The sequence below is a fragment of the Papio anubis genome, chromosome 12 (genome assembly GCF_008728515.1).
Source record: "Papio anubis isolate 15944 chromosome 12, Panubis1.0, whole genome shotgun sequence".
NCBI lineage: Eukaryota > Metazoa > Chordata > Mammalia > Primates > Cercopithecidae > Papio > Papio anubis.
The window spans coordinates 105605131-105623177 of NC_044987.1; the positions used below are offsets into that span (position 1 = coordinate 105605131).

At 53.1% G+C, this 18047-nt stretch overlaps 1 protein-coding gene across 1 annotated transcript; it reads right to left on the minus strand.

Moving 5' to 3' along the window:
• Window positions 1-201: 201 nt before the first annotated feature.
• On the minus strand, window positions 202-1595 carry C12H11orf96 (chromosome 12 C11orf96 homolog). The gene has a single exon (XM_003910001.5). It carries the CDS (start codon window positions 1548-1550, stop codon window positions 834-836), a length of 717 nt encoding a protein of 238 aa, XP_003910050.1. The 5' UTR covers window positions 1551-1595; the 3' UTR covers window positions 202-833.
• Window positions 1596-18047: the final 16452 nt, after the last annotated feature.

Below are 18047 nucleotides of genomic sequence, written 5' to 3' on the forward strand. Positions count from 1 at the left end.
CGGGGGTGGATACACTTGGGGAGGCAGGCAACCGACCCGCGCACCGGTGGTGCAACCTCGTTCCGGTGACCGAAGCTTGTGGAGGTAGCTCCACTCCCGGCTCCCTGGTCCGGCATCCCCCTGCCACCTCCTCCCCCACCTCCCCAAGTCTTGGGAGCCTGGGCCCCGAAGGTTCAAAAAGTCAAGAGCCTGAAAAAAATGCACTGTGCAAATATATTGACTTTATTTGTCTCCTTTCAGGAGCCTCACAGACATATCCAGGTAAAAAGATCGTTAAATAAACGCCTTCAGTCATCTCAATGCAAAAATAAATATCAATCCTCCAGACGCAGCAGCAGCAGCTGCTGCGCTGCGCCCCAAGTCCCAACGGCCACGCCTAACAATTATAAAAGTGTTCAGCGAGAGTGTTGGCGTGAGTGTGAACGGGTGTGCGCTGGGGGTCACGGTGGAGCGGTGTGCAAAATCGGAGTTGCAAACCATCGGACAAGGGCATGGAGCGGCGACCCGGGCGGCCCTGGCGACTCGCGGCCAACTCAGCGCGGGCGCGCCTCCCCGCACACACTCACAGCAGAGTTCGCACTGGGAAGAGTTAAAAAATAAACATTTACAAGGACAAGGAAAGCGGTCCCGCTCCCGGCGTCCCCGGGCCAGGGCGAGCGCGGCGAGGGGCGCACCGATCGGTTCGCAGCGGGGCGGGAGTCCGAGCGCGCGAGGGGCGGCGGTCCCAGGTCCTTGCGGGTCCCCTGGGGGCAGGGCGCGGGCTCTCTCGGGGTTCGCACGCCGGTCTCCGCGCGGATCGCGTACGCGCGCGTTCCCCCCTCGGGCGGCGCCCCTCACAGGGCCGAGTCGGAGTCGCTGGAGTCCAGGCTGTTCCTCAGTTTGCAGCTGCTGAGCTGCTCCCGCTGCAGCGACAGGCTCTGCGTGCTGCGGCGCAGGCACTCCAGGCTCTGCAGGAACGACTTCTTGGCCTTCTCCTCCTCCATGGGGGACACCCCCTCCTCCTCCACCTCCTGGATCTCGTCGAAGGTCACCGGCTGCGTCTTGAAGCGAGACTGGCGCGGCCGCCGCAGCCGGCCCCGGCCCTTGGACAGCTTGGCGGGCCGCACGGGCTGCGGGAACTCGTCGGCCAGGCACACGAAGTGCGGCATCACGGCCTGGTAACTGGAGCAGATGCCCATCAGCTCGCCGGGCTTGGCGGCCATGGCGCCTCCGGCGTCTGCGGGACCGGGCGGCGGGGCGCCGGGGCTCTCCGGAGGCGGCCGCTGCGCCGGGGCCCCCCGGGAGGCAGCAGCCGGGGGCTCGCCGGGCGGGGGATCCAAATCTGCTGCGGGGTGGCGGCGGCCCTCGCGGGCCCGGGCCGGCGCTCCTCGGGAGGGCGGGCGGGCGGGCGGACCCGTCGGGGGGCGCGGGGCTCGGGGGGCGCTGTTCCGCCGCGCTCCGAGGCGCTCGCCGCCGCTGCTGTTGCTGTCTGCCCCGCGGCGGCCCGGCTCCCGCTTATATAGCCCGCGGCTACCCACACGGCTGTGAGCTCGGATGACAGCGAATGCCATTTAAAGCGTGCGCGCCCCGCGCCCTTCCGCCTGACGTCGCCCCGCCACTCTGGGAAAGTAACTGCCCCTTCCCCGGCGCCGCCCGCCCCCAGCCAACCAGCTCCGGAAGGCAGGCCCAGCCCGCGGGGGTTCCGGGAGAAGCCGCTGCCCCAGAGCACGCGGCGGGCCCGAGCTGAGCCTGGGCAGGGACCCTCAATCGCCGAGACAGGGCGGGCACTGTCCCTTCTGGGATCCCCAAGTCTGCACCAACTGGGTTGGCCGCGGGGGCGCAGGTCACCCTCCCCCACCCCCTGATCCCAGATGCACACACTCGAGGCGCTGGTTATTCCGCCGCCGGTTCTGCGCGGGGCGCGAGGCAGCTCCCAGCTCTCTGCAGCCTGGCGAGCCTGAGCGCCCGGCTCCCCAGAGCTGAGCTCGGAGGTAGGGGCGGGCTCCCCCTTTGGATCCTTGCCAGCCCCCTCCGCAAGCGCGCGCTCGCGCGCGCGCCCACACACACACACACACACACACACACACACACACGAATGCAAACACACCTCGATTATTCCATTCCGGTTCTTCCCTTCCCTAGATGTCTTCTTTATGTTTGTCTCCTCACTCCCAAACCCAAGTCCCTCGGGCACCCCGATTCATGCTCTGAAGAGTGACAACTGGATATGGCACTAACAACAACAACAACAACAATAATAATAGCTACCACCATCTGGAGAGCTTTACTCCAAGCCAACCATGCGCTGTTTTATATATATTATCCTGTTTCATCTTCACAGCAGCAGCCCTATGAGGTAATTGGTATTCTCTCATTTTTACATATGGGAAAACACAGGCACAGAGGGGATAAGTAAATGGTCCACTAGTATCTGATGGAAACAGATGGGCTGGACTCCAGAGTCCAAGCTCTGACAGTCCCCTGCTGAGGGTGAGTACCGTGTGCTAAATCTCACCAGTGCCCCCACGGTCTCTAAGAGCAGGTCCACAGGGCAGCCCCTGCCCTATGTCCTGGGACCCCCAAGAGGAAACTGTGAGCCTGGCCATGGCCACGTGGGCTTGAGATGCGGGGCACTGACAGGCACCCAGCAGGGCTCAAAGGGCCACCCAAAAAGGAGGCGGTCAGTGGGATTTGGCCTCTGTCTTTTCCGTACCCACTCAACAAAGATGTACTGAGAAGTTACTTTCCTGCTCAGGAAAGGCATGGAAGCAAACAAGAAAGGTACAGTCCCTGCCCTCATGCAAGTTACATTCTAGTGGGAATGGGGTGTTGTGGGGAGAGACAGATGATACACACATGAACAAGAACATGTTTTGTGGTGAAATAAAGTAGGGCGATGAGCTAGGGATGCAGGTGGTGAGATGCTTAGAGCACCGGGCCAGGAAAGGCTGCTCAGAGCTGGATATTTAAGCTGCCATCCAAAGGGCAATAATAACATGCTAAGTGCTTAGTACGGCCATGCTCTGCTCACTTTTTATACATGAATGCAGTGTGTTCACTATTTTATTTAATCCTCCCAACCACCCTGGGTAACAAATACCATACATTTCTTATTGCCATTTACAGGTAGAAAAATCAAGGCACAGAGAAGCTAAGAAAACTTGCCCCAAGGTCCCACAGCAGGAAGTAGCAAGAGCTGAGATTCAAACCCCAGCAGCGTGGCTCCTGAGCCCTCACTCTTACCCGCTACACTGCAGCGGTTTGCCCTGCGATGGACAAAGATGGAACCAGCCATGTGAAAAGGTGGGGAGACAGTATCTGAGCAGAGGGAGTCTTAGTGCAAAGATGCTAAGGCAAGAATTCACTTGGTATATTGGAGGAACAAACAGCAAGGAGGCTTGTTGGCTAAAGCAGAGTGAGAGAGGTGGATGGGAAGGGGGGACAGTCACTTGAGGCCTTAGCGGCAGGTTACAAAGATAGAATTTCGGCCGGGCACGGTGGCTCTCGCCTGTAATCCCAGCACTTTGGGAGGCTGAGGCAGGCAGATCACGAGGTCAGGAGATTGAGACCATCCTGGCTAACACAGTGAAACCCTGTCTCTACTAAAAATTAAAAAAATAAATAAATAAATAGCTAGGCATGGTGGCTGGTGCCTGTAATCTCCACTACCCAGGCTGAAGCACGAGAATTGCTTGAACCTGGGAGGCAGAGGTTGCAGTGAACCAAGATTTCAACACTGCCTTCTAGCCTGGGTGACAGAGTGAAACCCTGTCTCCAAAAATAAACAATGAAAAATAAGTTAACTTCTATGTATTTGCTTGAGCAAGTGTGTGATGGTGGTACCATTGATACACAGGTGAATGTGTTGGGGAAGAGAAGGGTTGGCGGGGGTGCACTGAGGAATCTGCTGGCTGTTTATCAAAACCCACCATGCACCTGAATGATGCCTGAAATGCTCACATCAGAACTACCTTACATGAGAAAAAAAGCAATTTCTATAACCTTAAAACCACTGTACTTTGTAGCTCCTTATAGAAATTTGCACCAGGAGTTGGAAAGTGCCACATATAAAACCCCTCAAATATATGGCATTGGCTTAGCCAATAGGTGGTGAGCAAGATGGAAACAGATATTAGATGATGAGAAGCCAGTGAATCTTGTTATGCTAGGACAAAACATTTATTGCAAATGTCACCTGTGATCATGTGGAAGACAGCCTACATGCCTATTGAGCCTATAATTCTAGAAAAATGGTTGGAAAGAGCCGAAGCCATTTGCATGTGTTGGCTGCTTGATGCTGCTTTTAGCAAAATATTACAAGAAAGAGATTGGCCAGTTTGCAAGAAGAGATAGACAGAAATACAGAGAATTCAGAAAACTGGTGACCTTGGCGTTGAAAAAGCCAACTGGTTTTGTCCAAAGAGCAGTAAGTCAGACTATCATGGCTCAGAGCCTCTCTCAAAGCCTGTCTCTTAGACCAAACTTTAAACCAAATAAAGAAATCACCCCTGTGGCAAAGTATTATATTAAGGGTACTACCTTGTCATCTAAGTCTGTTCTTTAGGGTGTCCTTAGGATAACCTTCATTTTATTATTTATTTATTTATTTATTTATTTATTCATTTTGAGATTTAGTCTTGCTCTGTTTTCCAGGCTGGAGTTCCAGGCTGGAGTGCAGTGGTGCAATCTCGGTTCACTGCAACCTCTGCCTCCCGGGTTCAAGCAATTCTTCCACCTCAACCTCCCGAGTAGCTGGGATTACAGGTGTACACCACCACGCCCAGCTAATTTTTGTATTTTTGTCGAGATGGGGTTTCACCCTGTTGGCCAGGCTGGTCTCAAACTCCTGGCCTCAAGTGATTCACCTGCCTCAGCCTCCCAAAGTGCTGGGATTACAGGCGTGAGACACTGTACCCAGCCACTTTCATTTTAAATGAATGGGAAAAAGAAGGGTATGGAAGGTAGACTTCATAACACTGTCAAGAAAGGAGCTTTGGATGTGGTCACGGCTCAAGGAACTGACTAAAGATAAAGCCTACTAAGTTTTTGAAGGAATTGTTATCACCAACAAAATTGCAAGGCTGGACTGCAAAAGCCCATGATTGCTCAAGCCTGAGTCAGCTAAGGAGGGTAGACTCTCAACACCCTGTCAGTGGTTGTGGAGAATGACAAGCAAGCAATGTTGAAGGGCAAAGTCAAGGTCAGAGAGACACAGAATAAGGGGTCACCCCCAGAGGACCTCCTCTGCTGCCAGGGCAGGCAAGTCCTTGCTGTTCTCGAGGATAGGCTGTGACAGAGACAGCTAGCCGCCCAGCTAGGGCACAACCCAACTCTCCTTGCAGCTAGGAGGCTATGTGTCTAAACTCTCATCTGTGGAATGTGAGAAGTGTGCTCAACTTCTGCCTCGCTCGATTAAGAAGAAATTCCTGCCCTAGACTTCTGTGTTTTTCCCCTCACACTGGCTGGAAGAGCAATAACCAGAGAGATTCTGGAACTGTCACGTTAAAGATAGCAGCACAGTCATTAGAGTGAGTCCCTAAATGACCACGTGGAGCTGAGCTATCCGCCAACCTGAAGCACTTCCCCTGTAACGATTACAGGAGTGAATAATCAATTGAATCTTTTTAAACTACTCTAACTTGGGGTATCTATTATATGGACTTAGCATTGTTCTAAGAGACCCTTTGACGTCCAGGTGGAGATGTCGAGCAGGCCACTGAAGCTAGGGGAGAGGTGAGGGGTAGAGGTGGCCGTTTTGGAGGGGGCTGGGTGGAGGCCCACATTCCAGAGGAGGGCCGGGACGGTCCGGCACTGGAAAGAGGATGAAGTCAGCCAAGGACTCAGAGAAGCAGTGTTCAACAGAGTAGGAGGAAAACAGGAAGACATGTCAGAATCCAAGAGAAGGATGTTTCTAGGAGCAGGGAGACCGCTCAAAGGGAGTCTAGAGATGCGTGCTAGTCTGGCTTCCCCAGAACTTACTGTATGAGCTTGGACAAGCCACTTGACTGTCTGTCCTGCAGAGTTCTCAGCTCAGATGTTACTACTTCCTTGAAGAAGCCTTGCCTGGCCACCCTACTGAGGGCTGGCCCTCAGTCTCTCTGTCCCCCTTTCCTTCATGGCATGTTTGTCATTGTCTAAAGAGTCTTCCTACTTGTCTGTTGACACTGTACTGTCCGCCTTCCCCACTAGGTGGTCAGTGTTGGCCACTGCCTTTCCAGCACCCAGCACAGAGCTGGCACGCAGAGGTCCCTGTGGCATGGACTGCTACCACGTGTGCCCTGCTCCTACGGCTCCCAACAGGCCAGCCAAGGTGCTACACTGTCTCCAACACACACAGCTCCTCTGGACCCCAAATTCTGAGGCCAGGGACTAGGGTACCCTAAGTCAACTTCCTCTACTCCCCTGGATGGGAGGTTCCCCATCCCGGCCCAGGGCAGTGAAAATAAGAAAAAGGGTGTGTGCTTCATAGCAGAGGTCCTAAATTAGCAATAAGATCATCCCCTCCTGGGTGTTGGGCCCTGCTCACTGGGGGCCTCTTAGAAGAAGGCAGGAGGGGAGGGTGGGGAGATTGAACCTCCCATGGAGGACCAAGCTCCCATACTGCCTAGATCCCCGGGTCCTGCCACCCACCCTTCCCAGCCATGACTCCTCCACCTCAGGATGTCCCTAGGGCGAGGACCAGCCCTCCCCGCCGTGGCCTTTTTATGCCTTCTCTGCCCTTCCCTGCCCAAGGAGCCAGCCAAAGGCCACCGTCAGGTAAGGAGAACAGAGACCTAGATTCTAACCTAAGCGCTGCCATGGACTCATTCATTCTGTGACCTTGGTGGCTCTTCCGCACCTGGAAAGCAGAAGCAATGCCCCTGGGTGCCAGTGTGTAGGAAAGCGCCTAGCACAGTACCCAGCATGTCGTAAGCATAAAATAAAAGTTCCTTTTGCTTTTATGATCTCATCCTAAAACCTACCCAGCCCCCAACTTGGTTGAGAAGATATCAGGGAAAGGTTCCAAGAAACTCCTGCTTCAGAGGGCATCTGGGGGTTTTGGTGGCTTATACCTTCCTGCCTGACTCACAATTTAAAAGAGGAAGCCAGCCTGAGCAACGCTGTGCTCTCATCATGTCTCCAAGGGTGGAGCTCCGCACAGCAGCAGGGAACCGGGTTGGGGTGGTGTTACTGCTGATGCCCAAAGGTGGCCTCAGGGACCTTGGCAGATATCAACACCTCTTTCAACATTTTTCCCTCCTCCAAAGGCCTGAGAGCCAAGATGCAAAGGGTGGGCAGGCCTGGGAGGATTAGGGGGTCCTGCTTCCTCTTGCCCTCTGGGCCTTCCTGGGACTTGCTGAGTTTGCAGGAGCTCAGAGCTGTGGGAGGGGTCAGTGTGGGCTTTTCCAGGCTACATGGCCTCACCCAGCCACCCCGGGACAGGGGTCGGCCCTTAAAAGGGATGCAGGACAGTCCCTCTTCTCAGCAGGTCTGTAGCTCTGGGGCTACAGAGGAAGGACACAGAAATGTCATTTGTTGCTGGGCATGGTGGTGCATGTCTGTAGTCCCAGCTACTCAGGAGTCTGAGGCTAGAGGATCACTTGAGCCCGGGAGTTTCAGGCCAGCCTGAGCAACATAGTAACATAGTGAGACCACAGCTCTAAAAAAAATGAAAAATAAAAATAAAAGTCATCTGTTGAACACTCACTCTGTGTCTGGCCTTGTGCCAGCTGTGATTGCGCTTGCACATACCACCTCAATGAAGTCATCCTCACTGTGTCCTTCCAGAGGGACCCTAGCATCGCCCCATTTTACAGCTGAGGACTCAGGTGGCGGGGGGGACTGACCAGGGTTACACTAAGTGCTGAGCACTGAAGCCAGCGTTCAAGGCCAGGCCTGCCTGACTCTGAAATTGGCGCTCACTGCTTGCGCCACCCCATCCTGTAGTCTCTCTGGTGCAATGAGAACAGCACTGGCCTGGAAGCCAGAAGCCTGGCTGCAGGTTGGTTGTTTGGGTCGATCTACACTTTGGGTGTGTTTGGCTCAGCCACCGCTTGTACGTGTGTGTGGGCACGCGCGTGTACACACTCTGTGGCCTTCAACCATTGCTTCCGATCTCTGAGCCACGGTTCCCCCATCTGGGAAGCAAGGAGGCCAGACTCTGATTTGCTGGGGGTCCCTCTTGCTCTAACGTCCTAGAATCCTCTGGAGGATGAGGGCACCCATTTGCAGGAGTAGATGCCTCCCCTTCAGCCAGAGCAGCCTGCACTGAGGCTGCAGGGGAAGGCTGGCTTCCAGGGAGGGGTGTCCTGGGGAAGCAGATGGGGTGGGGAGATGGAAGCAGAGAGGGGAGGGGCTTGTGCACCACCTCCCCCATCGTCCCTACCCACACTTTGGCTTTTGGGCAGAACTGGAATCTTAAAAAAAGCAACCACCAGTTCTTCAGCCATTAGCAGGGCTTTGTTTCCAAGGGAGCCTATGGTAAACTGGGTCTGAGTCACAGGGGAGCAGGGATGCAGTGTGTCCTGGGACGCACATCAAGGCTAGAAGAACCAGGCTGGGGCAGTTCTGTTCACAGGTCCTCCTTTGCTTTTCCCTGGGGGCTGGGCAGGAAGGTCAGGCCCCTTCCCACGGCTGCTCTGTTGCCCTAGCTCAGACCCAGCGCCAGCTAGAAGCATTGGGCAACTGGCCATCCCCGCCTCACCCAAAACTCTCCCCAGAGTGGGTCGCAGAGTTTCAAGCACTGAATGAGGTGATGATTATTCCAGATGGTTCTGTTTGGGTCGATCTACACTTTGGGTGTGTTTGGCCCAGCCACTGCTCGTACGTGTGTGTGCGCGTGTGTGTGTGTGTGGAATGCAAATGTCAACGTGGCATAAGGGGTGGGGACGGGATAGCCACACACACAATGTCTCTAGCAGGTGAGAGACTGAGTCTTTTCTGGGTGGTCCTGCCCCTGTGCCCAGCCCTCACCTCCCACTGGTGCCCACTCCACCCCCAGGGGGGCCTCCACACAAAGTCTGTGACTTCAGCATTTAACCAACTGCTTCAGCCTTACTCAGAATTAGCACTTCGTCTGGTACGATTGGGAGCATAAAAGTGTTTTGATAATTTTGCTGGAGGGTTGCCATGACAATCCCAGGCAAGCTCCAAGAAGGGGTGTAGAGAGAGGAGAGGGAGAGAGAGAGAGAGAGAGGGAGGAAGAGAGTCCAAGACACACAGAGAGGGAGAGAGGGAGGGAGGGAGAGGGTCCAGGGAGACCCCCCGTGATAGCCCCCACATCGGTCCATCAGTTTCCAATGGCCTGCCCCGGTGGCCCCATTCATGCTGGGATGAGCTCACTGTGTAATCTGAGCCTCACTGTAACACTGCAATGGGATACCAGCTGCAGCAGCTGCCATGGCAGGGCTGGTCCCACCGGAGGAGGTACCCTGGCACCCCTGACTCCCAGGATGAGTCCCGGGGAACACTAGGCTGGAGTCAGGGGCTCGGAGATTCTTGGGGACTCTGAGGGAGTCAGAGCCCAGGGAGACCTCCCAAGAATCAAGCCCAGCCTGTGGATCTGGGGTGCTGATGTGAGTAACGAGAGCTCATTTCCCTGCCAAGGGTCTGCTTTCCAGCACAGCTTCACCCACCCAGGGGCTGTGGCTCAGCCCCTCCCACACGCTTTCTTGCAGGCCTGAGTGTTCCTCTTCTGGGACCACCGGTCTGAGAATCTTTACACGGCTGAGAATAAAATCCTTCACAATCTTTGGCCCTTAAGCTTTGCAAAGTAGTTTCACCCCCTGTGACTTCAGCAAAACAGGAATATCTTTGCTGTCTTTTGAGATGAAGACAGAGAAGACCAGAGAGGGGAGGGAACAAGACCAAGGTCATACAGCCAGTGGCAAGGCAGGGCGGAGTCAGGATGGGATACCCCATCCTGGACTTTACCTTGAGCCTGGCTGCCTCCTGGGAGGGCAGGTTCTCTGGACTAGGTCCATCTGACATTACTCCCTCATATGTGGACAGGGACACAGAGGTCCAGGGACATCTGCCAGCTGGTAAGCATAGAGACTGGGCTTGCAGCCTTGCATTCTGAGAGGTTTCGCTGCTCCTACTGAACCATGAGCCAGCACCACGATTCCATAAAGCAAGTCTGAGCGACTTACCTTATGCTCCAAGGTTAAAGTGCAAGTCTCTCCCTTGGAAGCAGAGTCTTCTGGCTACCGGAAAAACAGAGAAGAGGGCAGCTGGAGCCAGAAATGCAGAGGCAAGAGGGTTAGAGGTTTTCCCAGGTAGTACCAAGTCCCAGCTACACAGCACAACCCTCCAAAGGGCCTCCAGCCTCTGCTATTAAAGCTGTGTGACCCAGGGCAAGTCACTTTGGCTCTCAGAGCCCCAGGCTCTGCAGTTATCAGGAGCTGAGGTGACAAAGGGGGTGGCTATTGAGTCAGGAGCCCTGGAAGGAACTGCTTCCAAGTTCTGGGAAGCAGCTTCCCTGGCATGGCAGTCCCTGGTAATGGAGGTGCTTACATCCCGTCTGTTTCCCAGCTTGGTTCAAATCCACCTTTCAATGATTTACCACTGTGGGTGGCACCAAAAAAAAGTGCTGTGGGCGCTAAGGACACCTGCAAAGATGACTTTCACGAAGCCTTGCTAAGAGGTAACAGCGTGAGGGCATGCAAACAGCATCTCAGGACTGCCTGCTCCGATACTTTGGTTCTGGTATTTGCTAGAAAGTTCTTCTCAGCTGGGTGCCATGACTCACACCTGTAATCCCAGCACTTTGCAAGGCCAAGGCAGGCAGATCGCTTGAGATCAGGAGTTCGGGACCTGCCTGGGCAACATGGCAAAACCCTGTCTCTACTAAAAATACAAAACATTGGCCAGGCATGTTTACGTGCATCTGTGGTCCCAGCTGCTCAAGGGCCTTAGGTAGGAGGGTCGCTTGAACTCGGAAGCAGAGGTTGCCATGAGCCGAGACTGTGCCACTGCACTCCAGCCTGGGTGACAGAATGAGACCCTGTCTCAAAAAAATAAAAAATAAAAAAAATTAAAAAAAAAAAAGGGTCTTCTCATGACCCTGGGATTTGGAAGGCTCGTCCTCCTCCCTGGGTGGCAGTCCATAAGGATCTCACCAGACATTTTTGAAAACATACTGAGATAAAACGAGGCCACACAGGAGGACACACCACCATCCTTACGGGCCCACTTTTGGGGGCCCAGAGCCCGTTTTCCCTAAGCCCTGCCTATGCTCCTCCTCAGACAGCCTCAGGCTGCCCTGTGAACACCAGAGTGCTGCTGCACCCGACTCTGCAGTTTTAGGACAGGTTTGGGGCTGGGTGGGATTACTCCCGGTGCACCCAGTTTGAGACAGCCCCTCCCTAATGTTGTCCCCCTGTGGAAGGCATCTTCCCCTTCTTTATTCAAGATGGCAGCATCTGCCATTTCTCCAGCCATTCCCTTAAAGGGACGTGCAGGGGACGAGATTTAAAGGCACACATTTTTCCTGAGCATCTAACTCTTGCCAGGCACCAACAAAAAGCACTTTGTGCCTATCGTCCCACCCTTAAATTTATCTTCCCAGAGCAGTATGACTATCTCCAAGCTTTTTTCAAAGAAAGAGACTCAGAGATGTCAGGGAACTTTCCCAAGGCCACACAGCCAGGCAGAAGTGGAGCTGGGATGCAAACCCAGGTCCATCTGCTGCCAAAGCTCTTTTCACCCATCAGCACTTCCCACAGTGGTGACTCCTGGACCTGCCCAGGGAGAGGTTCAGTGGGCAGAAGGAGAAGGTGAAGAGGGAGCTAGCTGGGCCTGGGAAGGGTCTAGAATTCTAACCGGCAGCCGGACTCCAAATCCCAACCATTTTTCCAGGGAATAGACTGATGCAGTAGAGTCTTGCGATGGGGCACGGAGGGGAGTATGGATGACACACGAACCCACTCTGTGATGATGGCAGAAGGCATGAAGGCCCCTCCCCACTCACAACACCCCAGCAGGTGGCTTCGAAGGCCTCATGCTGCTCAGGCAGGGGCGTGGGGGATGCACCTCCAGCAACTGGGCTCATGACCATGCCTTCAGTGCAGAGTCTGAGATTGGAAACCACTGTTACAAGAGTGCAAAGAAGAAAACCACAAAGACTTGGCTGATGGGGTCGTGAGGCTACAGGAAATGGAACAAAACTGTAGCCTGCCAGAGCAGGAAGGAACCTTCTAGATGAGCTGGGTCAGTGTTTTCAGACCACGGAGTGTGGCTCATTAATGGGCTGTACAATCAGTTTAGGGGGCCATGGTCAGCATTTTTTAATGATATACAATGGAACACAAAACATCAGAGTAAACATATGCCATACAGTATTGTTTCATGAAGCTTTAGTTTTAGTGTGTGTGTCTGTGTCTGTGTGTGTGTGTGTAAAAACTTTTTTTCTTTTTTACCATGGGTTGTGGTCAAAGGAGCTAAAAACAATTTTTAAGTTGGTTTGTAATAGTCCATTTTGCATTGCTATAAAGGACTACCTGAGACTGAGTAATGTATACAGAAAAGAGGTTTATTCGGCTCACCATTCTGCAGGCCGTACAAGCACAGCACTAGCATCTGCTTGGCTTCTGGTGAGGCCTCAGGAAGCTTTTATTCATGGCAGAAAGTGAAGCAGGGGCAGGCATGAATCACACAGGGAGAGGGAGCAAGAGCGATACCTGGCTGTTTTAATTAACCAGCTCTAGCGTGAAATAACAGAGCAAGAACTCACTCCTTACTGCGGGGAGGGCACCAAGCCATTCATGAAGGATCCACCCCCATGATCCAAACACCTCCCACCAGGCCCACTCCAACACTGGGAATCACATTTCAACATGAGATCTGGAGGGGACAAATATTCAAACCATATCATGGCTCAACCCCTACATTTTACAGATGGGAAAACTGAGGCCAAGAGCAGGAAGAGGCTTTTCCCAGGAGCCAGAGGCAGGACAAAGATCCAGAGTGCTCTATGCCAGGACACAGGCCTGGTATCTTACTGTCTTTATGGACACTGACCACCTTGCCAGCCCTTACCCCAGGCTAGAGCGGAAGAATCCAGGGCTTTGCAGGGGCTGGGGGCCAGCTGGGAATCCAGCCCTGCTTCTGGCTGCTGGGACAGCCGCTCTCAGGAGTGCCTTCCTCTCAGGGCTGCTCCTTCTCTGTTGCTTTCTCTGTGTTTCCTCTTCCCATCAACAGTGAGAATGGCCCAGATTGAGGTCCCTTTCTGCCCTCCTCCCTTTCCCCAAGTCTTTGCTCTCAACACATTTACACAGACGTTGCTCCATGACTGTAAGACCTGCCCAAAGCCCACACAAGAGGCCAGGTACGGTGGCTTACACCTGTAATCCCAGCACTTTGGAAGGCCTGAAGCAGGAGGATCACTTGAGGCCAGGAGTTCAAAACCAGCCTGCACAATGTAGCAAGACCTCGTCTCTACAAAAAATTTAAAAATTAGCAGTCAGGTGTGGTGGCTCATGTCTGTAATCCTAGCACTTTGGGAGGCCAAGGTGGGTGGATCACCTGAGGTCAGGAGTTCCAGACCAGCCTGGCCAACATGGCAAAACCCCATCTCTACTAAAAATACAAAAATAGCTGGGCGTGGTGGCAGGTGCCTGTAATCCCAGCTACTTGGGAGGATGAGGCAGGAGAATTGCTTGAACCCAGGGGCAGAGGTTACAGTGAGCCAAGATCATTCCAATTCACTGGAGTCTGGGCAAAAGAGTGAAACTCCATCTCAAAATAAAGTAAAATAAATAAATAAATTTTAAAAATTAGCTGAGCATTATGGCGTGTGTCTATAGTCCCAGTTACTAAGGAGGCTGAGGTAGGAGGATCATTTGAGCTTAGGAGGTTAAGGCTGCAGTGAGCCACAATTGTGCCAGTGACTCCAGCCTGGGCAACAAAGGAAGACCCTGTCTCAAAATAAAAGCAAAAAACAACAAAAATCAAGGCCACACACGCTCTTTCCTTCACATCCACACACTATTCCGTAAGAATAGCTGCCGGTACTGAGTCAGATACATTTTGTCTCTCTCAATTCTTACAACAACTCTGTTTTATAGAAGATGGAGAAACTCAGGCTAAGAATTTGCCAAAGGTCATGTAGCAGTCCGTGGAGGAGCTGGGACTAGAACCAGGTCTACTGGACCAAAATTGCCACCACAGCACCACCCTGTCTGGCTGGTTGCTGGCAGTCTTTCCTCTAAAGCATCTTGGATTGGGCTGGCAAGAGCGACAGCCAGCATGAGGGCAAAGGCTGCCTCTCCTACCTTGTGTTGCGATGAAGGGAGGAACGCTGCACTCCCAAGAGGGAAGAATATTGGAAAGGCAGCTTCTACCCTTCTCCCAGCCTCCCTAACTCTCTTTCCCGAGAGCAGAGGAATGACTTAGAAGTAGCTTGGCAGAAGGAGTTGACCTGGGGCATGGGGAATCTGGCCCTCTCCTGCCCACTCTGAGCCGCTTGCCTACAGAGAGTGCCTGCTGCCCAGCTCCTACGTCCCCCATGGGGAAGGGATGCCTGGGAAGGGCCAGCATCCACCTTTGGGAGACACACCTGGAGGCCCATCTCCTCTGCTCCCTGCTCGCAGGCTCACCGAGGGAGGCAGCGATCCTCCTGGCGGTTGGCAGAGACCGGGCCTGCAGCACAGACTGTCTCCTCGGACAGCGTGCCCCGAGGCCTCGATAGGGTGAGGGCATATCAAGAAGTCTGACTGTGGTCATGGAGGTAAGCCAAGGTTTCCTGGCCTTATCGGTAATAACCTTGATATGCGGACCTTGTAGCTGAGTCCTGTGTCTGTTCTTCTGTTGTTTCAGCACTCATGGGAAGAAGAGGTGTTACTGGCACCAGAAAATCCAACATCTTTTGTTTTCACCATTCCTAGAGGTACCTCCCAGGCCACATATGAAGCCTCTAACTTGGACTCCTACAGTCTCTCTCCCAGGTCTTCTCACCTCTGCCAAGTCAGCTCCTACGCCTGATGTGGGCCATCTTCCTCCCCAACCATCTCCCCTCCAGCTCAACACAAGCGACCAAGGGGTCCCTCCCTGCTCATCAGCCTTTCAGCTATCACTTCACAGGATGCTCCTCCCCATTCTCCGAGTGCCTCCCCAACAGGCAGACTTCCCTGGCCACCACCTCACACTCTGCCAGCTCTAAGACTCATCATCAGGACCCCTCATTCCACTTTCACCTTATTATTGATGTTTTTCAAGTGTGTGTCTTGTTTCTCAACAAATGACACACAATATAACACCACCACCCACACTGGCTGAGATGTCCTGAGTTCTTGCTTACTCTGTGCCAGGCACAGCACAGCTGCTTCTCTGAGGAGGGAAATGGTGTAGAAGACTAAGCATAGGGCCCAGCACACAGTCGGTGCTCATGCAGGGCAGGAGTTCTCAGATCTGCTCAGACACCACTGGCAGGTGGATATATCGGTGTACTCTTTCTGGAAAGTAATTTCCATTATGTATTCAAAGCCTTAAAATATGCATAGCCTTCCGGATCTGGGCCAGCGACCCCACTTTTAGGAATTTATTCTAAGAAACAATCAGAGATGTACTCAAAGGTTTAACTACAGGACTGCACCCAGCCACACCAGTGGAAGAGCTGTGCCTCCGATTAACTGTAAAATGGAGATAAAAATAGTGCCTAGTCCATGGGCTGCCGTGAGGATTCATAAATCAGGCACCGAAATACTAGAGTACTGAATGCAGTGCCCGGAACATATTCCAGCTCTTCAAAAGTGTTACCTGCTCTTTTTATTATTTTAATTGAAGTCTGAATGAGGTCAAAGCCTGAAGGGGCTCCCTACCTCCCTCCCTCCATTCTCATGATTTCCAAAACCAACAAAAGGGTTACTAATGGCAAAAACAACATCAACACCAACCACCGTCTAAATATCCAACACAAAGGAACTGGTTAAATAACAATACAACTGTATACAACACTATGCAGCCACTCAAGATGATGTCATAGAATAAGAATTAATGGCAGGCACCATTCTACCTAAGTAGAAAAAGGCCCCAAAACTATTAGTTCAGTAAGATGGTACTTCTTTCTTTTAAAAAGCACATAAATGTGTACAAAAAATATATATACTGCAAGTTGTGAAAGGTTGGCTGGGCTCAGTGGTTCACGCCTATAATCCCAGCACTTTGGGAGGCTGATGGGGTGGATCATTTGAGCCCAGGAGTTCCACACCAGCCTGGGCAACATGGCAAGACCGTCTACAACAAATACAGAAATTAGCCAGGTGTGGTGGGGTGGACCTGTAGTCCCAGCTACTCAGGAGGCTGAGGTTGGAGGATCACCTGAGCCCGGGGAGGTCGAGGCTGCAGTGAGCCGTGATTGCACCATTGCCCTCCAAGCTGGGCAACAGAGTGAGACCCTGTCTTACACACACACACACACACACACACACAAATGTAAAGAGTTGCCATGTCTAGCTTGTGAAGTTACAAACACTTTCTCTTTTTATCTTTTTAATTTCTTGCAAAGAACACAAACCTCTTTTGTAGTAAGGAGAAAAAACTAATTTTGCCAAGGAAAATAGAAGCCACATGGGTGTATTTCTATCTGTAATGGAAGGGACTGTGTCTTCCTTTCATGGATTCCTCACCGCATCTGACCCACAATCTCTGGATATAAAAGCCCTGGTCTTAAACGGAATTCCAGCCTGGTAATCTTGTTTACTCTTGCAGGCCAAGGCGTTCTGTACAGTTTGGAAGTGGCCTGCAAGAACAAGAAAACAATACAGTCCTGTGGCAGTGTGTCTGAGCCTGGTCGGTGACCCTTGCCAGGTTAGGAAACGTCAAGAACTAACCCCAAGGGGACAAGGCGCTGGAATCCTGGAATCTGTCCAGGAATAGTGCATTAGGAAACCAATTACCTGGGGAGCATGTGGTGGGGCAGCCGAGAGTGAGCAGAGCATCACTGTGAGGCCACTTTGGCATCTGGGAGCTCTCTTCAGTTTGGCCTAAAGAACTTCCGAAGGGGGCTTAAGTGCAGCTGGATCTTAATATGATCAGCTCCACTCACACACAATTTTCATTTTGGCCATTCCCCAGAAAGCCTCTGCCCAACCCCACCCCCGCTCCCTCGCCGACTGCAACAGATGCGAGGGCACCAGGGGAGCCTGCCAAGGGGAAAGGCAGGGTCACAGGGCCATCCGTCAGCCACAGAAGGACCGCCCATTCAGCATAAGGGTTAAGGTTGGGGTTAGCAGGGCATGTGAAATAGTGCACTTAAAAAATCATATTACTAAGCGGGTGACTGTCAGGCACTATATGCATGGTCTCAAGCCTCACAGGACCCCCAAGAGAGGGCTGCTTCTGAGTCCATTTCACGGCGGCGGAAACTGAGGCTTGGAGGCTGACTGGTCTGAGGTGATTCAGCTAGAAAGGGCGAAGCTGGGATTCAACCCTGGGTTCACCTGACTGAAGCCTAGGCTCTTTCCACCTCTCCCCACAGGGCTCGGGCAGGCATTCCAACAGATGTGGAGGCGAGGGTAGGAGTGGGGTGTCGGAGCTGCTCCCCAGTTCTACCCTTGCAGGCACTACTGTGACTGTAAGAGGGGGCATGTACCCCCTTGCAAAGGCGAACGGGGCCAGTCTTGTCTGAAACTGTCCAGCTAATTCCCCTCATCGGTTGGTGCAGAGCTCAGCTGGCAGTAGATTCAGGAGGACGACGCTACCTCAAGCTGCAGCAGGGATCCTTGCCACATATCCAGCCACCTGGCTGGTGCGGCATGGAGACGATCAATACCGCTCCTTGGAGGGCGGTCCCGATAGGCACTGTGACCTTCTGGGGCTGCTTGTTCCCCGTGTTCCCTCTTGTCACCAGTCCTCTCAGAGTGGCAGAAAGAACACTGGCCTAAGCATTTGATACAGACTACTCTCAAGTAGTCCCCTATGGACACCCCACAGGGCTTCGGGGAGTCAAAGGGCAGTATGTGCATGGGAGTTCACCAGCTCTCCTCTCTGCGCCCCTCCTCCCAGCACAGGAGCCTGGAGGAGGGCACTGCTGGGCAGGCTAGGAGAGTGAGAAGCCACACATTCATGCCTCCCCTCTTGATTTTTACCTC

Excerpts from the sequence above, each read along its gene's own strand:
- C12H11orf96 (XM_003910001.5), bottom strand. The coding sequence starts at position 1,550 with ATGGCATTCGCTGTCATCCGAGCTCACAGCCGTGTGGGTAGCCGCGGG.